At 34.0% G+C, this 24672-nt stretch overlaps 1 protein-coding gene across 1 annotated transcript in view; it reads left to right on the top strand.

Moving 5' to 3' along the window:
- Positions 1 to 24672, top strand: part of Su(var)3-3 (lysine-specific histone demethylase Su(var)3-3) — a 648388-nt gene that overhangs the window by 69088 nt on the left and 554628 nt on the right. The window contains exons 6-8 of the mRNA XM_090409239.1: positions 8095 to 8176; positions 17651 to 17745; positions 22167 to 22232. Coding sequence (XP_090265365.1) covers positions 8095 to 8176; positions 17651 to 17745; positions 22167 to 22232 — 243 coding nt within the window. The remainder of the gene's footprint in view (positions 1 to 8094; positions 8177 to 17650; positions 17746 to 22166; positions 22233 to 24672) is intronic.

Raw genomic sequence — 24672 nt, 5'->3', positions numbered from 1 at the left:
ATGAAAAATGCGAACATGGTCATTTTAAATGTTTGCCAAACGAGAACTACGCGTCGCACGTGCTAAAATTTTCCCAGTGGTCATGAAAAAGATGATACGTGCCGACACTGGTACGAATGAACAAATTGTGTCGCCATTTATTGGAAATTACCAATACGTAAATATGTCTTTATTAAGATATTTTTACAGGGACTTTTTAAGGGTTGTATAAGAGTTGTATGGAGCATCTGAACTCGTATGTGAAAAAATTGGCCCATGGAACGTAAAAGGTTGGCCATCCCTAAATTAATTGAAGGATTGCTGTAAAAAATTTGGTATGAAAATGAGAAACAAAAAGACAGAAGGTTTATAATAGGCAGGAATGTTGAAAACATCATCTGCATCCTGAATGGGAGAACCTATAGAACAAGTAAAACATTTCAGCTATTTAGGTACAATTTTTAATGAAGATGGCAATTAAATATGTAAATATACAACAGATTTAACAAAGCTGTGGAAGAGAGTTAACTAGATAAAAATGTAACGAGAATTGTGCAGAAAGCTAAATCAGAGCATGAAAAGAAATTGGCTGGCTAAAGGTAATCCAGAAGAATTTTATCGTTATGCCCCAAGTGAAAGAAAGAAAGAAAGAATGAATGTGGAAGAATAGCTTTTCTGAATGCAGATAGTAGTGTCAGAAGCTAATGAGATTATTTAGTTAATGAGCGCTCACTTTTGTTAATATATATCAACCAGATGTATGTGACATGGTGCACACTGATACTGCTACCTTCAATGAACAGTTAGAGCTGCATAAAAAGGAAGTTGAAGACTTGCTGCATAACCTGGAAAAGAATTTGGCAAACAGAGACAGATCAAATATCAGCACATACGCTAAAGGTATGTTCAACTAAATTGACTGTGCCTTTGACATCATTGTATAACTTGAGTCTCAGGAAAGATACCATAGGAATGGAAAGAATGTATGATAGTTCTGTTGTACAAGGGTGGTGGAAAAACCGATGTGTCTAACTACCAACCTATCAGTATCTCTGGTGTGGTGGTGAAGCTTTTTGAGAAGTGGGTAAGAAATTGCATATAGAAATGGGTAGATTGACAAGCTATACTGTACAAGGAACAGCATGAGTTTGCTGAAGGGAAGTCATGTTTTAGTAATTTGTTCATATTTTATAATAATGTTATGGCCAAGTTGAATAAAAGGAATGGATACACTATGATACTGTTGAATTTTCCTAAGGCATTTGATAGTATACTACACGAAAGGCTGTTGCATAAACTGGAGAATATGGAATTAGAATATAAATTCTTGACTTGGATAAGTAAATGGTTGACAGATATCAAAAAGTGTAAATGGTGGGCATCAATCTGCCAGGTTTAACTAGTAGTGTGCCTCAGGGTTCAGTCCTTGGGCCATTGTTGTAATCATACATTAATGACATTAGGAAGGGTCTAACAGGAGATATGCAATTGTGTGCCAATGATGCAGATTAATCAGGAATGTTACTGATATCCAGTACTTACAGCATGATTTGAATAGGCTAGAAATTTACGCAAACAAAAATGGCTGTCAGTTTAATGGAAGTAAGTATAAAGTTATGCACTTTGGCATGATGAGATTTTCAGTGGCATATTATATTAGTGGATTTGAAACTGATGAGAATAGGGATCTTATAATAATAATGGATAGGAATTTGAAGTTCAGAGGTCACATAGCAAAAATTGCAAATTCAGATTACAGTTCAGATGATAATTGCAATGTTAAAGCAAACCAAGACATATAAAGATAAGGAAGTCATTTTGCCTCTTTGTAAGACCTTGATAAGACTGCACCTGGACTATTGTGCACAGATTTGGTCTCCCAGGTTCTAAGGGAATAAAGACGCTGTGGAAAGGTTGAAAAGAAGAGTTACAAAGATTATATTGGGAATTTGGGATTTATATTATGATGACAGATTGTGAGTATGTGGATTACAGACTCTGGTTAACAGAAGAAAGAGGAATGATATGATAGTGGTCTATAAACATCTGAATGGGTGTTATAGGAGTTGAAAATTTTCACTACAAGGAAGGTGGGTAGAGAATACTGGGGCTTCCATGGAAGTTAAGTTTGTTTGCAGTTATGAAAGGGTAAGCTTTAGATTTTTCTCTCACAGAGCAGTGATAAGTGGAATAGTTTGCCTGTTGAAGTAGTGAGCACCTCTAAACTCTTTTTCAGGTTATCTTGAAAGTAAAGAAATATACTACAGGCCATAGGTAGTGGGAATGTTAGTTCTCTGTTACTATGGCAACAGTAAAGCACATCGTGTTTGTAACTAAGCACATGTGTAGAAAATTCTCCTAAAAGCCATCATTGCCTAAATCACACCATTCTACTTATAAGATTACATTATGATTGCTAATATGAAATTGCACGGCCAAGATGACTCTATACGACTGTGTACCTTTGGATTTTCTGGAATTAACTGATAGGCTGTAACCAAGTAGATGTCATATAATTTATTATAAACTGGCATGAGATAAATAAGCAGTGATTGTTTACATTATGAAGTGAACTTCACTCGTCACAATGCACATTTCCGAACATAAATAATATATACATTAAACACTCTTATCCCTTCATTAATTTAATGAGGAAGCTCCTCAACACCACTCAGGCTGTGGTAGTATCATCAGATTGTGTATCTTCACTAAATAAAGATTCAGAGCTGTCATCTACCGTAAAACACATGTATTCCACCGCCTCATCTATCATTCCATCAAGGGCCCAGAATTTTTCTTCTTCTTCTTCTTCAATAATGTGGGTTATGCAACTTTTCCATGTGCACTCAGTAATTTCTTAAAATATTTCCATGACCAGTCTTTCAGCATCTGAAATTTTGAAAATTGTATTTTTAGCTGCAATATACCCCTTAATCTGTGCCCAGATGAATTGTATAGGGTTCAGTTCACGATGGTATGGTCAAAGACAAATAAGCGTGTGTCCTTTCTGTTCGCCAATGCTGTCAATGCGATATTTTTGAAACTGACTCTTGACATTTGCCACCAAGTTCAGTAGTTCTGTTTTCACCTTATCAGAAGTAAAACCGATTCCTTTTTCCTTCTACCACTTCTGAATGTCCTTTTTGCGTGTAGTCTGAGATGGCACATTTTCAAGTCAGACAGAATGGTAAGGCGTATTGTCCATTATAATAACGCTGTTAGGCTCAATTTTTTGCAAAAACATGTTTGTGAACCAATGTTCATAAGTGCTTTCCATCCATTTCCTTATGATAATCGCCTTGTGATTTCTGTGCTTGTAAAATTGCAAGGTCTTCTGGTACAAATCCTTCTTTGCTGCCAGTGTGCATTATGATCATATGAGACCCCTTTCTGCTTGGTTGTTTCAGGCCTGTCGTTAAGCCCAACAAAAATGCTTGATGAGCACTTTTTACTGTCATGTCCTGGAGAACTTTAATGCAGGTGTGACTGGCATTCACCCAGGTTTCGTCTGTATAATAAATTTTTCGCCTTGCGACGATATTTCTTGATAGAACTGAAATACTGGCGACGCCATGAAATTATATCTTCTTATTCAAGTAATGCCAATGATTGCTTTCTTGTGGTGTAAACAAAACCAACCTGTAGGTTGTTGTTGTTAATGAAATGTGAGAGAAATTTTCATCATTGTTTACAGCCATCATTACCAGTGGTGAGCTATGTAAAGTTTAACAAAGGGCTCGCATTGTCAAGCAAAAAAAAAAAAACACGTATTTCACATAAAAACTTTTATTAATACAACTTGTGTACAAATACCAGTCAAAAAGTATGAGGGGACAATGAACCTGTAAAAGCTATCATTTTTAAACAAATATTTCATGATCTAACATGAAATGCACACAGTCATCTGTGTTAATTTATCTTGCATAACAAAAACATTATTTAACTATTAAAACATAATAAGAATAAAATCTTTTATAATTGCACATATGAAATAGTCCGCATTTTTTATAAACAAAACATAAAGTTATTTTGTTTGCGATATAAGTTTTTATGACAAACAATCTATAAATAATAAAAAATATTATCTAAACACAATAATATTGAAGTACATTATATTTCTCTTCTGTTTTTATACTTCAAGTGATAATCAACGGTACCAATCAAGGGGCATTATTTTACAGTCCTCTTTATTTATATGCGATTACCAAAAGTGATTTCTTATTTGTAAAATGGTAGTAACAGTAACTATAATATTTTATTTAATAAAATCACTTTGTTAGGTTACCATATGAGTTTGTCGCTTAATATATTTTAAAAAAATGTTTTTTTTTTTTTTTTTTTTTTTTTTTTTTTTTTTTTTTTTTTTTTTGAAAAATAAAAAGTAAACTAGACGAACAAAGGGGCTCTCAAATTTGAGAAAAATTTAACAAAGGGCTCGGATGAGCCCCTTATAGCTCAGCACTGGTCATTACCTTATATATTGTAGGAATTTCATTCTTTCGGAAGAAATCGTGCACGTTCTGATGAATTGCTGACAGCATAAAGTGTTCGTATTTCATCAAACGTGTGCATAGTCCTACGGCGCTAGGCCTATTCTTCCCCGGTGTACACAGTTGTCCCGTTGTGGTCAGTTCCTTCTTCAAGTGGTATACTTCTGTCTTGATTACACCCGTCAGTTCCACTGTTTGCTTCACAATATTGCCTACTGTTTCATCAGGATTTCTCGTCCGTAAACCAGCATAAACATTTAGTATGATGTGCTTTTCAGAGCTTCTCAAAGGTTTGCCTTTAGGATGCATTACTAATTTAGGACTACCGTGAGTGAGAATACAAGAGCCAACACCACCAGTAATCTTTGCCATGTTTAGGGTAAAGTCAGCAGAGACCATGTGATAGATAATTGCATATTCCAAAAATAAGTTCCCTGTAACAATTTAATGTTATGAAACATAATTCTATCATCAGCAAATAAGGTAGTAGTAAAATAATTATATACAAAGTACCACACAATGTGATAACATAAAAAAATTTAAGGAACTATTTTATGCAGCATAAACCTATGGTACGAATGGTGAGATAAACCCGAAATGTAGCTTATTCTGTTACTTCCAAGATAATCTAAAAAAGAGTATAGTGTGATTGAGTTTAAGAGAAAGTTTAACAGCTGGTTTAGGTGATGTATATCCTCCTCAATGAGGGAGATTGAGACTGAGATTATTATCTGAGACTTGCAGGGAGTTCTTGACTCCCTGGAAGTCTCAGATAATAATAATAAGAGAAATTAGTAACAATGAATTAGCTGTATATATGATAGTATTTAAACCAATTTTAACTTATTCTCTGAGAGCTTGGTTAAAAATAAAATATTTGATTAAAGACTAAAGACCATGGATATATTCTGCTACTGATGCCTTCTCTTCACTCCTCTGATTTTCCTAATAAAAATTAGGGGAGTGACAGAAGGCATGAGTTGCCAGAATTGTGTTAAAATTTTAGGTACAATATGGTCTACTGGAGACAAAAGTCTTCTTCTCAGGAATGGTGGTTAAAGTATTGGAAAAGTTGCTTAAAATCCAGCAGTGGGTTGATAGTGAGCAGCATGGCTTTGTAAAAGGTGGCTCCTGCCTTAATAATCTACTGATGTTTTATAATAGAGTGACAACACAATTAGATAAGGGAAATGGCCACATCATTATACTTCTGGACTTTGCAAAAGGCATTTAACAGAATACCGCATGGAAAACTATTACAAAAATTGAAACAGGAATGGATGTGAAGATGGAAACATGGATAAGGGTGGCTGACAGACGGACACCATAGAGTAGTATATAGTGGAATAAAATCTAGGAGAATAAGAGTGACTTGTGGAGTACCTTGGATTTCTGTACCAGGGCCAATACTCTTTAATTTGTGTTGCAAGTTTTTTCACTTGGCTATACTATAAATTAAAGATGCCAAGAAATTATATTCTTGGTTTAATCCTTTATCCAAGTGTAAGCAAAACAAAATTTGCACATGAAGTAACTTCATTACTGGGGGCAACTCGTATATAGAGGCTAATGACTTCACATCACTTGTTTTAGTATCCCATAATGCAAAGCACATATCCTTACAGATATGTATAGTTCTATGCATTATGGGAAGAGTCACTGCCCAGACTGGTTTCAACCTTTATTGAGTCTCATCAGTGGAAGCCTGATGTGAAGTCATTAGCCTCTATATACAATTTGTCCAGTCTTGAAGTTACATTACACACGAGCTTTGTTTTACTTACACTTAGATAAAGTATTAAACCAAGAATATAATTTCTTGGCATCTTTCTTTTATTAATAGTATAGCCAAGTTGAAAAACTTTCAATGTATATCTCCAGTCCAAAGTATTTTAGTAATAAGGTGTGACAAGAAAGATTTAAGAGGGAAGGGGGGGATATTCAGTTGTTTGCTGATGATGCAAAACTGGGAGGGCAGTAATTGATAAAAGTGATGTAGATATTCTGTAGGATGATTTAAATAAATTAGCATTGTGGGTGAAGGATAAAGAGTGTCAATTTAATGTTGCAAAATGTAAGATTATGCACTTTGTATTAAAAAGGTTACATATTGTATATCACATTGATGGTACTGCATTGCAGGAGATTGATGATGCTAGGGATTTGATGGTAATTGTGGACAGGGAGTTGAAGTTCAGAGAAGTTCAAAAGTTGGCAAAATAGCTCAAAGGATTACTTGGATGTTGAAAAACACACGCTTACAAATATAGATATGGAGATTATTCCTCTTTATAAGGCTATGATTTGGCTGAATCTTGACTACTGTGCACAGCTTTGGCTCTCTGGGTTTCTTGGATGTGGTGGAGAGGATTTAGAGAAGAGCGACATGTCTGTGGAACTCTCTCTCTCTCATAATGGATACGTTAAAGTATATGGGTTGCAAAGTTTAGTTGATAACTGAAAAGAGGGGACATAATAGAAACTTATAAGTTATTGAAGGGATTCTATAAGATTGACTCAAAGGATAGTTTTCAATACATAACAAATAGAGAGAGAACTAGGGATCACCCCTGGAAGTTGTGTAAGGATGTGATGACTAGTTTTTTTTTTGAGAGTGGTGAGTGAGTGAATGGATTGCCAGAATAAGTTGTGAGTGCCTTGACAATGAACAAGTTTAAGGAGACGTATGTTAGGTATTGCATGTATAAAAGCTAGTGTGGGTCTCCCATGATGATCTTTCAACTACATGAGATTCCTGCATAATAATAACAGTAATACGGGTTTACAGGCCTAGATGGCAGGGAAAATGAACCCAGAGGAAGAAGCCCAAGATAAATATATTGCAGTAATTAGTTGTCTTAGAAAAGCAAAATACAAGATCTAACATTAGTGGAGGCTTGATAAGTAACAGATTAATTTGGAGGTAAAGTTTTTATAGGATGCTAGTAATAATGTTAGTTTAATTTTGTCTTACTGCCATAGCATTCCATCCACCCCTTTAAGTGCGTGTGTGTGTGTGTGTGTGTGTGTGTGTGTGTGTGTGTGTGTGTGTGTGTGTTATGTTCCATTGAGTCGTTTTCGACTCTTGGTGATTCTACAAACACATGCTCTCCATTCAGATCTGTCCCTGGCCATATCTTTCAGAATTTCCAGTGCATTCCAGTTGCTTCTTTAACTCCATATAATATATAGGCAAATCGGTCAAGATGTTTCTTTAGTCAAAATCTTAACTTAAGTTTCTTTTTCTAAACTATATGTTCAGTAAGTTGATTTTTATAATTGATGTTTTAAATAAGATGTTTTGCTAGTTGATGCTGTGTAGCTGATTTGTATCTTCTTATTATTTAAATGAATGTTTATTGTACTGAAGTTGACATGTACAGGGTATTATTTTATTCTGCATTATTTAAAAATTTTGTTTAGTTACTTATAAAATGTATTGTGATAATATGACAAAATATATATCAGAAAGTTTTCTGTTAGAAAGGATGCATTTTTATATAGGGTAATTTCTATCAAAGAATAGTTATTCACATACATGTGTCACTGAATTAAAAAATTGTTTTAATTTTTAGAATATAATTTGAATAAGACATTTGTTCTTATCTTGTGATTTTAATTTCAGGATCGTGTTGGTGGAAGGGTTGCTACTTTTAGAAAAGGAAATTTTATTGCTGATTTAGGAGCAATGGTAGTAACAGGCCTTGGTGAGTTATATAATCTATTTTATGTTATTTAGATAGTCTAATTAATTTGTTAATTATTTCATCAATATTTTGTAGTAAGTTTTTTTTTTCTTTTGCTTGATTAGAAAGTAAATTATAAGTGAAATTATATTTCTTGTTTTATCCAACAAGAATATAATTTCTTATCAAGCAATATAAAAATATTACTTGACAAAGAATTATAGTTTATATTTTATGCATATATTAATGCAGTTTTATTGCATTAATATATATAGTGGGAATATAAAAAGAGTAGAAACTAAGAGGGGGAAAGCCAGAGGCCTTCCTCGAAAGTTGTGTATGAGTGTGGTGAAGAAAAGTGTGAGGAGAAGATTTTTAACATGGTAAATGATCGTAAGTGAATGAAATGCATTACCAGAACATGCGAATGCAGGAAATGTTAAGGATTTTAAGGTTTATTACAATAAATATGTTGTCAGAATTTTCAAAAAGGAGTCTGCTGACTTCATGAAGGATGTGATAATAATAATATAGTTGTCTGCCGAGACAGAAAAATGAGAATTTCTATGGTGGTCTCAAAAAGTCAGAAGTTTAGGAACATTAGAGCTTATTTAGAAAATTTCTGGCAAGCAAATTAACATGTGCCCTAAAAAATTCTGAGAAAAATGTGTTGCTAGGTTTGTAGTAAAAATTCTAAAATAAAATGATAGCATAATTTTGGTGACTACTCAGAAAACTGAGATACTCAGGGAGTATCTCAAAAATGGAATAATTTTCAACAAGAATGATATACTGAAGTATCAATAATATCAAAATAAATGCAGTAACATATATATTTTAATATTGGAGCTGAAACTGCTAAGTGTATATATATATACAGTATAATAAATTTAGTTTAATCCTTTATCCAAGTGTGAGCAAACAAAGTTTGCACCTGAAATCAGACTTGTACCACCTTACTGCAGTCCTGAAAACCTTCAGGACTGGGGTAAGGTGGTACAACACCAGGACACTCCTTGCAAAGGTGGAGCAAGCTACCAACACTCCTATCTCAGTAGCTCCCATAATGCAAAACACATCTCCTTGCGGATATGTCTAATGTTATGCATTAAGGGAAGGCCACAACCCAGACTAGTTTCGACCTTTATTGAGGTCTCTTCAGTGGGAGCCAAGCCCAAGTGGAGATACCAGGCAGAAGCATTAGCAGGTCATCTCTACCTATAGGAGTTGCCAAATGGTGTGCCACCCTTTTTTAATAAATTACTCTGGATTTAGAGAAAGATGCTGAAAGTTTATTTTTCACTTGGTTAGAGTATAATAAATTTAGTTTAATCCTTTATCCAAGTGTGAGCAAACAAAGTTTGCGCCTGAAAGTATCTTCAGGACTGGGGTAAGGTGGTACAACATCAGGGCACTCCTCGCAAAGGTAGAGCAAGCTGCCAACACTCCTATCTCAGTATCTCCCATAATGCAAATCACATCTCCTTGCGGATATGTCTAATGTTATGCATTAAGGGAAGGGCCACAACCCAGACTAGTTTCGTAGATCGGTATCTCCACTTGGGCCTGGCTCCCACTGAAGAGACCTCAATAAAGGTCGAAACTAGTCTGGGTTGTGGCCCTTCCCTTAATGCATAACATTAGACATATCCGCAAGGAGATGCGTTTTGCATTATGGGAGATACTGAGATAGGAGTGTTGGCAGCTTGCTCTACCTTTGCAAGGAGTATCCTGGTGTTGTACCACCTTACCCTAGTCCTGAAGATACTTTTAGGCGCAAACTTTGTTTGCTCACACTTGGATAAAGGATTAAACTAAATTTATTATACTCTAACCAAGTGAAAAATAAACTTTCAATATATATATACAGTAATACCCCGACTTATGTGAATCCAGAGTTACGCGGTTTCTTATATGTATGTATTCCCGTCACTCCTCACCACTAGTCATATCTTTCTGCACTGGCCGCATTCGCCAGTGTCGCACATGCTGTGAACAAGCACTGACGTGTTTTGCGAGGTCTCCATTCATACACGATTTATATAGTCTACAAAATCACATAAAAAAAATAATAATGTCGTCCAAAAGAAACAAGTCTGATTCTTCTACAGCTAGCAAGAAAAGAAAAACATTACTTTGGAAACAAAACTCAACATTATTAAGGATTTTGAAGGCGGAATGAAAATTTTTGAGCTATCAAAGAAGTTCTATCTACAGGAATCCACAATAAGAACAATCATGAAAGATAAAGAAAGAATTCTCGCTGCTGTGAAAAATGCCCAATCATTGAATTCAAGCATAATTCGTAAACGTCATGGGATTATTGCTGAGATGGAAATGATGCTTAAATTATGGTGTGATAATCAAGTGAGAGTAAAAAATTGTCCAGTTGATCAAACGACAATATGTAGCCAAGCCAAGCTGATTTTTGAGAGGCTAAAAGTAGAAGCTGGAGAAGCAGCCAAAGAAGAAAATTTCGTGGCCAGTAATGGTTGGTTCAACTAATTTAAAAATCGCTGTAACTGGCACAGCATCGCAGAGAATGGAGAGGCGGCAAGCGCTGATAAAGAGGCTTCGTCTGCTTTTCCTGAGACACTTAAGGCTATCATCGAGGAAGGTAGCTATAGCAGTCAAACCATATTTAATGTAGACGAGACCGGCTTGTTCTGGAAAAAGATGCCTAAGAGAACTTTCATTGCATGTGAAGAAAAAAACGTTTCCTGGCTTTAAGGCTTCCAAAGACCGGTTGACAGTAATGCTTGGTGGAAATGCAGCTGGTAATTGCAAGTTAAAACCTCTCTTAATTTATTGCTCCGAAAATCCAAGAGCTCTGAAAAAAAAAAATCTAAAGCTGGCTTGCCAGTGATTTGGAAGTCAAATTCTAAAGCTTGGGTGACAGCTTCTATTTTTGAAGACTGGTTTGGTCACCACTTCATACCTGAAGTTGAACGTTATTGCCAGTTTAAAAAAATTCCGTTTAAAGTTATGCTCATTATTGATAATGCACCTGGTCACCCTTCTGCAACTTTAATTGATTTTGATCCACGTGTAAAAGTTGTTTTCTTGCCTCCAAATACAACCAGCTTACTTCAACCGATAGACCAAGGAGTTATCAAAACATTCAAAGCGTACTACACACGGTGTTCATTTGCAAGTCTAAATGAAGCTATGAGGCAAAATTTTGGAAGCAGTTTAATGTTTTAGATGCTGTAATGATTATCAGAGATTCTTGATGTGAAATTTCCCAAAAAACCTTGAATGGTGTCTGGAAAAAACTGTCCATCCTTTTTTAAATGCGAAACGGAAATGTTGCCAGAAACTGATCAAGTTGCTGAGGCAATAGAAGAAGTTGTCAACCTTGCCAGGCAATTAGATTTAGAAGTCAACAGTGAAGTTGTCAGCGAGCTGTTAGACTCACATAACAAGGAGCTTACAATCGACAAGCTCATAGAGATGCCTAAGCAAAGCGCTACTGAAGAGACCGAAACCTCAAGATCCAGTTTTATCAGAAAAGCACATGAGAATTGCAAAATTAACAGAAGGTCTCAGCTTAATTAAGAAAGGTTTACAGATTTTGGGGGGGACATAGATTCTAACGAGGAACGAATTGTAGCCACAAGGCAAGGAATAAAAAAATCACTGGCTTGCTATGAAGAAATTTTGCATGACAAGAAAAAGACATTATGCCGTCAGACGAATCTATTAGATTTTATGAAGCCATCGACATCGAAATAACTTTCTTTTTTTTTATATACGAAAAACTACAATTATTATTACTGTGTATTTCTTAAAAAATATAGGTGTTTTTGTATACCTTTGGTCCCAATTGTATGTTTGTATATATATAAATTACATGCAAAATTATACCACGAGTTATGCGAATTCGACTTACGCGCTTTTCATTGGTCCCACCTACTGTGTAACTTCGGGGTATCACTGTATATATATATATATATGTGTGTGTGTGTGTGTGTGTTTTACTGTATAAAAATAAATAAAAATTAAATAATAAAAAAAAACTGTACTGGCAACACTGATTTAAGTAGATCGGATCACATGACTGGAGTGGAGCATCCACACTGCTAGCCTTAAAAACTGGATGAGGGGAAATTAAAACAATGTGAAAATATGAATCTTTACCTACTTATAAATTAGCCAAATGCAGCCAGAGTGCTCTCTCAGGATACTGGCAACATCTCTTCACATTAAAAAAAAAAAAAAAAAAAAAAAAAAGTCTATTGTAAGTCCAGGGCAGAAAAACCTCACCTTCCACAAGAATGATTTAATGGTCTATTTTGACATTCTTCTTGTTTGCCAACCCACTTGCAAATACTGTTGACTTAATCCAAGCTAAATTTCCTCTCATTGTCAACCGTGTTTTTCAGTTCACAGTGAAGGTTGGACTATTTTATTTGGCAAGGAAAATTCTACAAATAAATTCAGTTACAAATTCAACTTCTTTACTTTATGGAAACATTTGAAGAGAAAACTCTGAAGTGTATTATGTAGATCTACACTTTGGCTATGCTATGTAAGTGATGTGTTCTCCATTTGGCGACATGATCTATGCTCACTGAATGATTTTTAACACTATTTGAACAGCCAGAATCCAATTAATTTTTTGGAGGTGAGTAAATGCCTACTTGCATTTACTCACTTGCATTTAATGTTATGCATTAGACATATCCGCAAGGAGATGTGTTTTGCATTATGGGAGATACTGAGATAGGAGTGTTGGTATCTTGCTCCACCTTTGCAAGGACTTGCCCTGGTGTTGTACCACCTTACCCCAGTCCTGAAGATACTTTCAGGTGCAAACTTTGTTGTTTGCTCACACTTGGATAAAGGATTAAACTAAATTTATTATACCATCACACATAAAAAAAACTCAGCCCACTTCAAAGCCAGCATAGAAAACCTTACACTCCAACATACTGACATAATGGTCACTTTTGATGTCTCCTCCTTATTCGCAAATGTCCCACTCAAAGAAACCTTAGAGCTAATCCAACCTAAATTTCCTTCCGATATCTCAGTCCTATATCGATACACTCCTCTCCTCCCTAACACACTTAAACAACCAACACCCCAGAATCAAGTTCACCCTAGTCACCAGCCAGCCTTATGGAACCTTGGTTTTTTCAGTTTATAGAAAACCCACCCATACAGGCAGATACATTCACCAACAATTCCCCCCCCCCCCCCCAACAGTATGTAGTTATTAAAACACTCTACAACAGGGCTAAACTTATCTGTTCAAATGACAATGCACTAACCACAGAACTAAACCATATCCTCAACACTTTCTCAGCCAGTGGCTATTCCCCCCCCCCAATAAAAAAAATCCAAAAATTATTGAAACTAGTAAACCAAAATCCCCCCCACCTTTACAACAAGGATTACTCTAAATCCATCACTATTCCCTACATCCGAGACACCTCAGAAAAAATTACCAAAATCCTAAAAAAACATGACTTGACCTCGTGTTACAGACCATATAAAAAATTGGCATCCCTTATCTCTCCACTAAAGACCAACTACTTCCTCTAGACCTACCTGGTGTATACCAGGTCCCTTGCAGCGTAAGCTGTCCTACTTTGGCCAAACAGGCAGGACAGCAAATATCAGAATTTCAGAACACAAGGACTACATCCAGTTTCACTAGTACAGCCACTCTGGTCTTGCAGACCATGTTCTGGATACACGTCACAGAATACGATGGAAGAAAGCCACGGTAATACACAGTAGTAAATTCAAATTTGAAAGGCTATTCATGGAATCAGCCTCAGCCTTAAGAAACGGGCCAAACCTCAACAAATTTGGTTGCATGAGACTGCCCCAAATTTGGGAGACTTACATCAGAAGACCTTCAGCCCAACTGCCAAGAATACCTACATAGCTCGTTAGGGGCACCATCAGGACTTTTAGGAGAAACAATAGCTTCCTGCTTCGTCCTCATTTACTGTGTGTAGTGCCTGCATGCATATGTCTTTATTTTAAGTTCCTGTGAAGATGGCAAAGTGACGTTGCCGAAAGATTGGAAATATAGATTAAAGTTTAATTTAATTTATATCCTTTGTTACATACATTATCAAAAAGTAGCACTGGAAATTTGTTTCAACTGCTGCTTAATAATCTTCATGTCTCTAAATGCTCGTTACAATATTATTCACTCCATCTAATGATAAAAAATCACATGCAGTTCATACTCTAGCTCTTCAGGTGATGTACTCTTGCAAATAGAATAGTGTGACTGCTTAGTACCATCCAAATTTAGTAATATTGAGGCATGTAAACATGCATTTGAGTGCTTGTTCTACACTGGTGTCCAACACCTAAAGGCAAACACTATTTCTGAAGATAACAACTGCAAATTCAGATGAATCAGCTTGTGGTAATTTGCATAATTGATGATTTCAAGTAGAAAGTGAGTACACATTCAGATTGTGAAATCGCAACCAGAATGTGGTAGCACTTAACAGTATAAAAGACTAAGCAAATTGTGTTTGAAGGAAGCTTTTTTCGTGAAGGAATAAAGTAGCAAACTTGGATGTCTTGTAATGTCTCAAAGACATCATCTAGATATAATTTCATGCAGAAAAGAATTATTAGAAAGCTTGAAGAAGGCTGCAGAATTACTAATATTGCCAGAGAGTTTAAAATCTCACATATCGTTGTATTCTTGGCATCTTTTTCTTGCCATCTTCCCTCTCTTATTCTGTTTTTGGTGACCATACCGTCTCAGTTTACTTCTTCTCACACATTCCTGAATGCTAACAATCAGTTCCTTCCAAATATCTTCATTTTAAATATGATTCTGCCATTGATTTAATTTCTTTACCTCCTCCTTAGTTTTTCATAGAGCTTATATCTGTGTTCTCCAATTCTTGATCCAACTACATTACTTCTAACCCAGCTCTCAAATCAGAGATTTCTATGACTTCCTGCAACTTTCTCTGATCCAGAGTATTTTAATAACAGGGCGATACCATTTTACTACTTGTACATGGAAAATATTTAAATTCTACATTGATGGCTCTGGTTCCCTCTGATGAGACCTCAGTAAAGGTTAAAAGTGAACTGAGTAATGACCTTTCTCCTTATGCATGGCATTATACATATCCAAAAGGAAGTGTGCTTTGCATTATGGGATACTTCGGCAATTGGTGTGAATTTGACAGACTATATACAATTAAACTAGTCGTGAAGATACTTCATGTGCATACTTTGTTTGCTTGCACTTTGATTAGGATTAAAACAAAAATATCATTGTCATATATAATATACTTGACTGTTATTCTGTATAGATTTATTCCATACAGATTTATTCAGCTGATCCCAGTTTTGTATATTCAGTTGTCTTTTTCCATATTTAATTTGTCAGCTTCACTAAAATCATACCTGAATGATGCCTTACTTTTATAAGTTTTCCATTCAGGATGCAACTGATGTTTTCATATTCCTGTCTATTTTCAGTCTTTCGCAATTTAGTTAAGGAATCCTACAGACTTGTACTTGATACCTTTTCTAGATCTACAAAATATAAATACAGATTCTTGTAATACTCCCATGATTTCTTCACTGTTTGTCATAAAGTGAAAATTTGATCCTGATAATTAGATCTGAAGGAACCAGCTTGTCCTTCTCCAAATTTCCCTTTCTCAATTTTTCTTTAGCTTCTTCTCAAGTATGCTTGTATAAATCTTATGTGGAAAATACTCTGTCAGCAAATTTGTTGTAATTTTCACATTCAGTTTTATTCCCCTTTTTTATAGCTGCTATTATAGATTTCACACTCTAGTCATCTTGAATTCAGCATCATAGTTCTCTCTTCTGAATTATGCAGTGCAGCACTTATAACTTTTATACTTCTATATTTGAGCATTTCTAGTTGGATGTTAACTACTTCAGCTGCCTTTCCATATTTCACATTTTTGATGGCTTTTTTCCTCTGCCTCAAGTATTGTTATGTACTCCCAATTTCATTCCTCTTGAACATTTTCTACTACCATTGTGTCACTTGTTTTATTTAACAGCTTTTCAGAGTAATTACTCCAGACATCTAAGATATCTCTTTATCTTCAGTTTTTCATGTCATCTTAGGTTCCTTGTACAATACATTTCTAAACTTTTTGAATAACATCCAAAACATGTTATAACTCTACTGATATTTATCTTTTGTATTCTTACTAAAGTCTTCCCATGAATGTTGTTTTGCTACTTTTATCCACTGCTTTCCTTTCTTGCATTTTTTTTTCTCTGTATTCTCTTAGAGCACATGCTGACTTATACTCTAGGAACTGTCTTCTTTTCCATAACTATCACTTTAATTTCCTGAGTCCACCATGGCATTCTGATTTTTGTACCCTTGTGGACAACTTCACCATGTCTCCCTGGCTGAATTAATCAATTTTTTCTTCAGGGTCTTTTACTAAATCTCCAAGGTTTGATTATTTTGTTCAAAAAAAAAAAAAGTCCTTCCCTCCCCTCCCCCAATAACATTTGAGTATACAAAGCCATTGTACTTTGATTCTTTTTAAAACTTTTTGAATATATTTTTCTTGTCAGTATGATATTCATTTTTATCCTGTTTAAAACTAAATGGCAATCGTTCCCTGTTTCAAATCCTCTGTATATATTAAGGATTCCTACCAAAAAATAACGTAACATATGGAAATGTAAGACATGATAATTAATAAATAACATGAAACAGATTTACCTTATGCATATATTTTTATTAGTATAAAATTTAAACTTATTTTTAGTGGAACATTAATATAATTAGACCACAATGTTCTGTATCATGTATGTGCAGTTCGTGCTTGTCATTGTTGAATATATCAGTTTTTTGTTCTTGTTTAATTTGAAAGTCATGCTGAAGATGCCCTTCAGTATATAAAAATTCATTTTATGTTATTTATTACTTACTAAAAAATTATATGCAGTGTTGCATTTAATCATTGCATTTTAAAACATAATAGGTAAAATCTTTGCACTGCAACTTCCAAAGTATAAGTTATGATTTTGGATAAAAAAACTCAGAAAATCTTAATGAACAATGAATAAAGCCAGTCATTTGATTTACTTCTAAACAGAAACTTAGAGATACTTTCATATGGTAATTTAATTTTTTTTTCATATCTGACTCGCACGAAAGGGTTACAAGACCTATAGCATATCATTGCTGTGTATGGACAAGAGGATAAGAAGAAAGGAGGAATCTGTTTACTTTTTTGTTGTTTGTTTGTTTTTGTTTTTGAACAACTGAGGGTTGTATTCTTTGGGAATGGCAAAGTGGGAGGAGCCTTTGCTTACTAAAATTTAATTTTAGCAAGCCAAGTTGAAAACTGCATACTGTAATTTAACATCGAAGACCATACATTTTTTAATTTCTCTAATTTTATAATCTCTTTGCAAATGAGAATTTTATTGCAGCACTTTTAAAAAATTTGTCTTGAAGGTACACTGTTTCATAATTGCTTTTCTCTTTTTTAGGGGGAAATCCTATGACGGTTCTTAGCAGACAAATTAATATGGAGCTCCATAAGATTCGTCAGAAGTGCCCATTATTTGAATCAAATGGCAATACAGTACATTTTTTTGTTTGACTGTTTTTTACCTTCTTGTTTATTTCATTTATTAAAATAATGCATTTTTTTATCAGTATATGTCTTTAATTCCTTAGTAAGTTATTCTGGAATATTTTCAGATGTAAATCTAGTAATTGTTTGCTACTACACCTTATAACTAACTCACTCTCGCTTTATAACAAACTACCAAGGTCCAGACCAAAGAATTCTGTTTCTGAAGATTCAGATTGTATACTATCTACTGTAACAAACTTCCTGTAATCCTTATAAGTTTGCTATAGTGAGAGTTAAATGTATATGAGAGGGATTCAAAAATAATGAGTAATATTCAGAAAATATAAATACAGCATTAATAGGAAATTAGTTAATCATTATGAACTTTCATCATTCCTTCCTCATGTATTCATTGATCATCATCTGTCAAGGATTTAGGCCTAGAGTGGCTTGTTCAGCCTTAGAAGTCATTGTTGAATCTTTCTAAGAGGACGTCCTAGTTTTCTTTTTCCTAATGGTTTGTAATTTAAGGCTTGTTTGGTAATCTTTCTGTTTTCATTGTTTTAACATGTTCCATCCATTTATGTTTATATTTTTAATTTTTTTTAATTACTGATTCTTTAATTCTTTAATTCTTTCATAATTTCTTCATTTCTTTTGTGGTTGAATAGAGTATACTTTGCAGTTTTTCTCATAAACTTCATTTCAGCTGTTATTAATCTTTGTTTGTCATTTTGTTTTATTGTCCAGATTTCACTTCCATACCATAGGACTGGTAAGGCTAATGTATTGTATACTTTAATCTGGTTTGTACTAGGTTTGGTTTAAATATAGGATTAATTATACCTGTTATTTTTAAATATTTTGCAATTTTTAGGTTTATATCTTTTTTCATTTTCATATGTAATCATACATCCTAGGTAGTTAAATGAATTCACCTGTTCTAAAATTTTGTTATTTATTACTATTTTAGTTCTTACTGGATTTGTCCTTCAAAGGGCATCGTTTTTGATTTTTCTGTTGATATTATCATTCCATAATCTTTGGCTATCTCATTTACATTTAAAATATCTTTCTGCAAGTTATCTTCACAATTTGTAAGTATTATTTGATCATCAGCAAAAAGGAGAGTGTTTAAGTTCACAGTAGGAGAAAGTTTAATACCTTGATGGAAATTTTTATTCCATTTTATTATTATTATTTCATTTAGCTAAATATTAAAAAGAGTTGGTGAAAGAGGACATCCCTGTCCGACTCTTTGGGTTATCTCTCTCTTATATGATAGTTCATGATTTAATCTTATTTGATTATTTTCATATATACTTATGATAGCTTTTAGAATATTATTTGGCATTTGTCTTTCTTTTAATATTCTAAATAAAATGTTAATTTTGTCAAATGCTTTTTCAAAATCAATAAATGCAATATGTGTTTCTAAATTATATTCTCTTCTTTTCTCTATTATTAATTTTAGGCAAAAGGCCGGGTCTATACATGATCGTCCTTTTCTAAATCCATTCTTTACTTCTAAAATAAAGTTTTCAGAATATTTTATTACTTTGTTATTTAAAATTCTGCTATATATTTTGTAACAGGAATTTAATATACTTATAGTCCAGACCAAAGAATTCTGTTTCTGAAGATTCAGATTAGTTAATGAAAATTGTTTATAACCTGAAGACTGACAAACATTCATGCTATTGTGGGATTTGAACCCAGTGATTTAAAATGAAAAAAAACTGAACTTAACTGAAAAAAGTTTGTATTAATGCATATCAGTTTGTTAATTAGAGTGTTTTTCAATAAATAGCAGTAATAGTGAAAATTTCTTCGATATGTTAAATGGATGAATGACCCATACAGTTAATTTGCTATAATTAAGTTATTTTATTATTATTTAAATACTAAGTTATTTTAATATGAAATTAAAACTTTAGAACATAATCATAAGCTAAGTGAACTAATTCTTTTGATAGAAGAAATTATAAAATTAAAAATTAAGTTTCATTCATTATAAGCATTAAGTTGATTTTGATTACTAAGCTACTTTCATGTCTCATTATATGCTTTTCATTGGTTTACATTATAAAATAAACTGTATGAGCCAGAATTTTCCATTTCTTCATGACAGTTATTAAAATATTTGAATAAATTTAAGCCATTTATTGAACAGCATGATTTACAAGACAACAAATTCAACTTACACAAATTGTAGTCATATGAGCAAACATTGAAGGAATGTTCTCTCACATAAGCAGAGATAGCTATGTGAGAGGACACACCCTCATCCTCTGTTATCTACACTTTTTTTTTCCCTCTCACTAATGTTTCTTATTGATTATATCTGTTTTAATTTCTATTTGTGTTGTTTTAGTAAATCATTGCTTACACTGATTCCCTGACAAAAACAACAGTCTTGTATAATGTAACAATACCTCTGCCAGCATTATATCCCATTATTTTTTACTGTCATGATGAATATTTAGTTTCTATGATGTCAGTGAATTTAGAATAGTTTGGTTGGATAATTCCCAAATTGGCAGCTTGTTCTCCTTTTCTCAGCATCCAAATGGATACCCAGTAACAAAATGCAACATGAGAAAGGTTGGGATTGGACATTAAGTCATAAGCTTTAGTGAGTTCTCTGCATTCTTTAGAGATTATGTGGCTGCCTTCTTTTACTTTATCTAGCTTTTACTTTTGAGTAGCCTAAATGGATTCGCTGAATGGAAATTCTCTGGGATCTATGTGTCAACTAGGCCAATTGGTAAAAGTATCTGCTCTACATTGATCAGTATGTGGAACGGATACCCACAAATTCCACTGTGGGTATTGATGTTTTGGGAATGTCTTTAGGTGAGAGATGAATGTAAATACCCTGAGACAACCACTATTTATTAAAGATCTGAAGTGACTTGATAAAGTTCCTTGTTTAAGTTTTGGAGCAGAGTTTCTAAATTATCTGATCCTTACACTGCTCAAACACAGTACTAATACTAATGTACTGCATAGCTTTTTGTTGGTGGGATTAACAAAATAAATAAATAATAATAATTAAAAGAAAAAATATATATATTCATGTGTTTTATTAAAACTGTCATAGTTTGGATGAATAAAATGCACACTTTCTGTAATGTACTAGAATTTAAATCTATAAATGGTTAATATTTAATTAATATTATAAATGTTAATGAAGTTAAATTGAAGAAATTAGTTAATAAAATAGAAAAGTTTTGTAATTTCTGAGTGTAGGATGAGCATCACTTATCTCCTGTAGTATATAGATATTTGCATGGTGAATTTAGAATATAGTTTGGTTGGATAATTCCCAAATTGGCAGCTTGTTCTCCTTTTCTCAGCATCCACTTTTCACTTCATTTATTTGGATAAAGGTGGGTACAATTTTTAAGTCTTTAATTTGTGGATTTGTGCTATCAGCATGCATATAGCAAAGTGTTTTTGATTTTTAATCCATGCTATCACAGTAGAGAAAGAGAAGGAAAGAAACTTACATGTGGTTATTTAAAAATATTGAAACTGAAGCTTGAAACTTGTACTTACATATTCTAAGGGAATTAACCACTTCAAGATAAGCTGTTTCTGCTTCCAAACACATGTTTTCACGTTCTTCAAAATGTAGTTTTCTGTGTTACAATTGTGTGAACATCATTACATTTTTCTGATGAGGTTGATGTGAGGTGGTGTGCACAAGTGTTATTGCAGTAAGATTTTATGCATTGGATGTCCAGTTTGTAACCATTCTAGCATGTTGCATTATGGAGACTTTCTACCCTTTCTTATGTAAAGAACCTTAAGAGAATTTCACTTGAAACTGGTCTCTTATGGAGTCGGCAGAGTTTTTACTCCCATAAAATTGTTCTTCCTTCCACAAAATATATAGCAGACTTCTTAGGTAGGACTAACTACCCGCCATATCATTAACTAGATTTATGCGAAGCCAAGCTCCTTAGTCATCATTGTTTGTTGAGGTGAGGTGAGGTTCATCCTATGTACATCAATAGCATATGGTCTTCAGCCAGTTTGTTCCGTGGAAGTAAAAACTATACCATCCCTCTATGTGACCAAATAACTTGTCTTCAGTTGAAAAGCCTTTCTAAATATTTGTAATTTCTTAGACTTATCATTTGAATTTCATCCCATCCTACATGAGATTCAGCCTCAAACCTTTCCTACCAAACGACACCATTATTCTTCACATTATACTGCAGAGGTACTGTAAGAAGAATTATTTAGTGGTAGATTCTTTATATATTTTCTGACAGGGATTATATTTTTGTTTTTCATTGTATTGTCTATTCTGTGTTGCATTGAAAAAGTGGGTGCATTAAATGTATCAGTTATTTTATGAGTAAAATTCTTCTGTCTTTCATGATTAAAATTTTCTTAATTTCTGTTTTGCTTTCTAGTCTCACACCCTCAAGGATAATGAACGCCGTCCTGAAGTAATCTCACTGGAAAAATCTACTCAGAGGGTATGTAGAACATTTAAATTACAAACTGCTAAAAGTTCTCATAAAAAAATTTTCCACAATCACAGAATATCCAAGGTTCTGCACTTTTGCCCATCTATACATTAATGACTTTTCCTCAACAACCTTAAATCCTATCCATAGTTTTGCTGATGTACAAGCAGATGAAACCACTTACCATATTAAATATTTAAAAAATTGGAAAACAATGAATGACTGTTAGATATTTATTAGAACTGAAGTTACTTCATAATATTAAATAATGTTAGACTAAAAATAAAAAGAATAAAAAAATATAAAAAAAAAACTCTGAAGAAAACATTGATTGATTCTGCCAGAGAGGCATGTGGTGAGGTTGTCTGCAAGGATAAAAAAAAAAAAAAAATCAGAACTCCCTGGTGGACACAGGAAGTTAAAGAGGCAATGAAGGAAAAGAAGAAAATGTATTAAAAGTTCCTGTCAAATAAGTCAGCTTGTGCTCTTAGAGAATACAGAGACAAATGCAAGAATGCTAAACACTGTGTAAAACTAGCTAAACAAAAGTCATGGGAGGACTTTGGCAAGAACATAGAAAATAAATATCAAGAAGGTGGTAAGATATTCTGGAGGTTGTTGAAGAAGCTTAGGAATGGAGGAAAGAGTGCTGTAAAAGGAGTTAGAGATGATAAAGGTGAAATGAAAACGGGAGAAAAAGATATCCTTGAAGTATGGAGTAATTACTTTGAAAGGCTGTTAAATGTAACAAGCAGTGATGACAGCACAGTGGTAAAAAACACTGATCAGGCATGCAGTCAGGACATATCCATACTTGAAGTTGAAAAAGCCATCAATGGCTTGAAATGTGGAAAGGCAGCAGGAGTAGATCATATTCGACCAGAAATGCTGAAGTATGGTAGTATAAGGGTCTTACAGTGGCTGCACTGCATAGTTCAGAAAGCCTGGACAGAGGGACAAATTCCCGATGATTGGAGTAGAGCTCTCATAGTACCCATATATAAAAAGAGAAATAAAACTGAATGTGAGAATTACAGAGGTATTTCCCTACTGAGTGTTCCTGGCAAGATCTATGCAAGTATACTTGAGAAACGGTTGAGAAGAAATGTGGAAGAAAAGCTTGGTGAAGAACAAGCTGGATTCAGGCCAAATAGAGGCTGTCAGGATCAGATCTTCACTTTACGACAAATAGTTGAGAAAGCATGGGAATATAACAAAGATCTGTATTTACGTTTTGTCGATTTGGAAAAGGCATATGACAAGGTGCCAAGAGAGAAACTATTCAATACGCTACAGTTATATGGTGTCAATGGGGCATTATATCAAGTAATACTTAGTCTTTATTTGAGTTGTAAGTCAGCAGTTAGAATTGATGGAAGTACTGGAAGATGGTTTAATATTAAATCTGGTGTGAGACAAGGATGTACATTATCTCCTCTGTTATTCATTATCTATATGGATCACATTATGAAGGAAAGTGGTATTAAACATGATATCAAAATTGGAGATGTCAATTTCAGCTCTTTGCTTTATGCAGATGATGTTATACTTCTAAATAAATCCACTACAAGTCTGCAAGATTCTCTGACTAAATTGAATAACTGTTGTAATAGATATGGTATGACGGTCAGCAATAAAAAGACAAAGACAATGAAAATAGGCAGAATCATTGAAAATGTCAACTGTGTTGTGAATGGAGAACCTGTGGAACCAGTGAAACATTTTAGCTATTTAGGCACGATTTTTAGTGAAAATGGTAAATTAAATATGGAAATAGACAAACAGAATCAACAAAGCTGGCATGGTAGGAAGTCAATTGAATAAATTCATATGGAATAAGAGAGAAATTAGTCGGAACACTAAATTAGCTGTATACAAGACAGTGTTCAAACCAGTTTTAACTTATGTATCTGAGAGCTGGGTCAGAAGTAAAACACTTGACCAAAGACTAGAGACCGCAGATATGAGAGTCCTGAGAAAGATTATAGGTGTGAACAGATGGCATCAATGGCAATATCATATTAAAAATGAGGATATTAGGAAAGAACTTGACATTGTCAGCATCCAGGAATGCGTTAGCAGATCTAATCTGAGGTGGTATGGTCACTTAAACAGAATGGGCGAAGAAAGATTAGCAAAACAAGTCTTCTCTGCCAGGTTGGCAGCAAAACGACCCAGAGGAAGACCACGAAGATATAGGTGGATTGGTACGGTACAAAGTGCCTTAGACGATAGAAATATAAGATCTGATAATGTTGGAGTCTTGACAAGTAACAGACTGATTTTGAGGAAAATTGTAGATAGGAATTTCGTAATGATGTAATTTTTTTCATGTAGTACTATCATATCCTGTACACCCCTTGAGGGTACATGGCAGGAATTTGATGATGATAGAATAAAAAGCTACACTATCTACCAATAATTGTCCGGATACCCCTGTTATTTGAAG

Source organism: Typopeltis vanoorti, chromosome 19, assembly GCF_054136105.1.
Source record: "Typopeltis vanoorti isolate ZY-2024b chromosome 19, IOZ_Tvanoo_1.0, whole genome shotgun sequence".
Taxonomy (NCBI): domain Eukaryota; kingdom Metazoa; phylum Arthropoda; class Arachnida; order Uropygi; family Thelyphonidae; genus Typopeltis; species Typopeltis vanoorti.
Note: the sequence above shows the minus strand (reverse complement) of the source record. Positions and strands in the feature narration are given on the sequence as shown.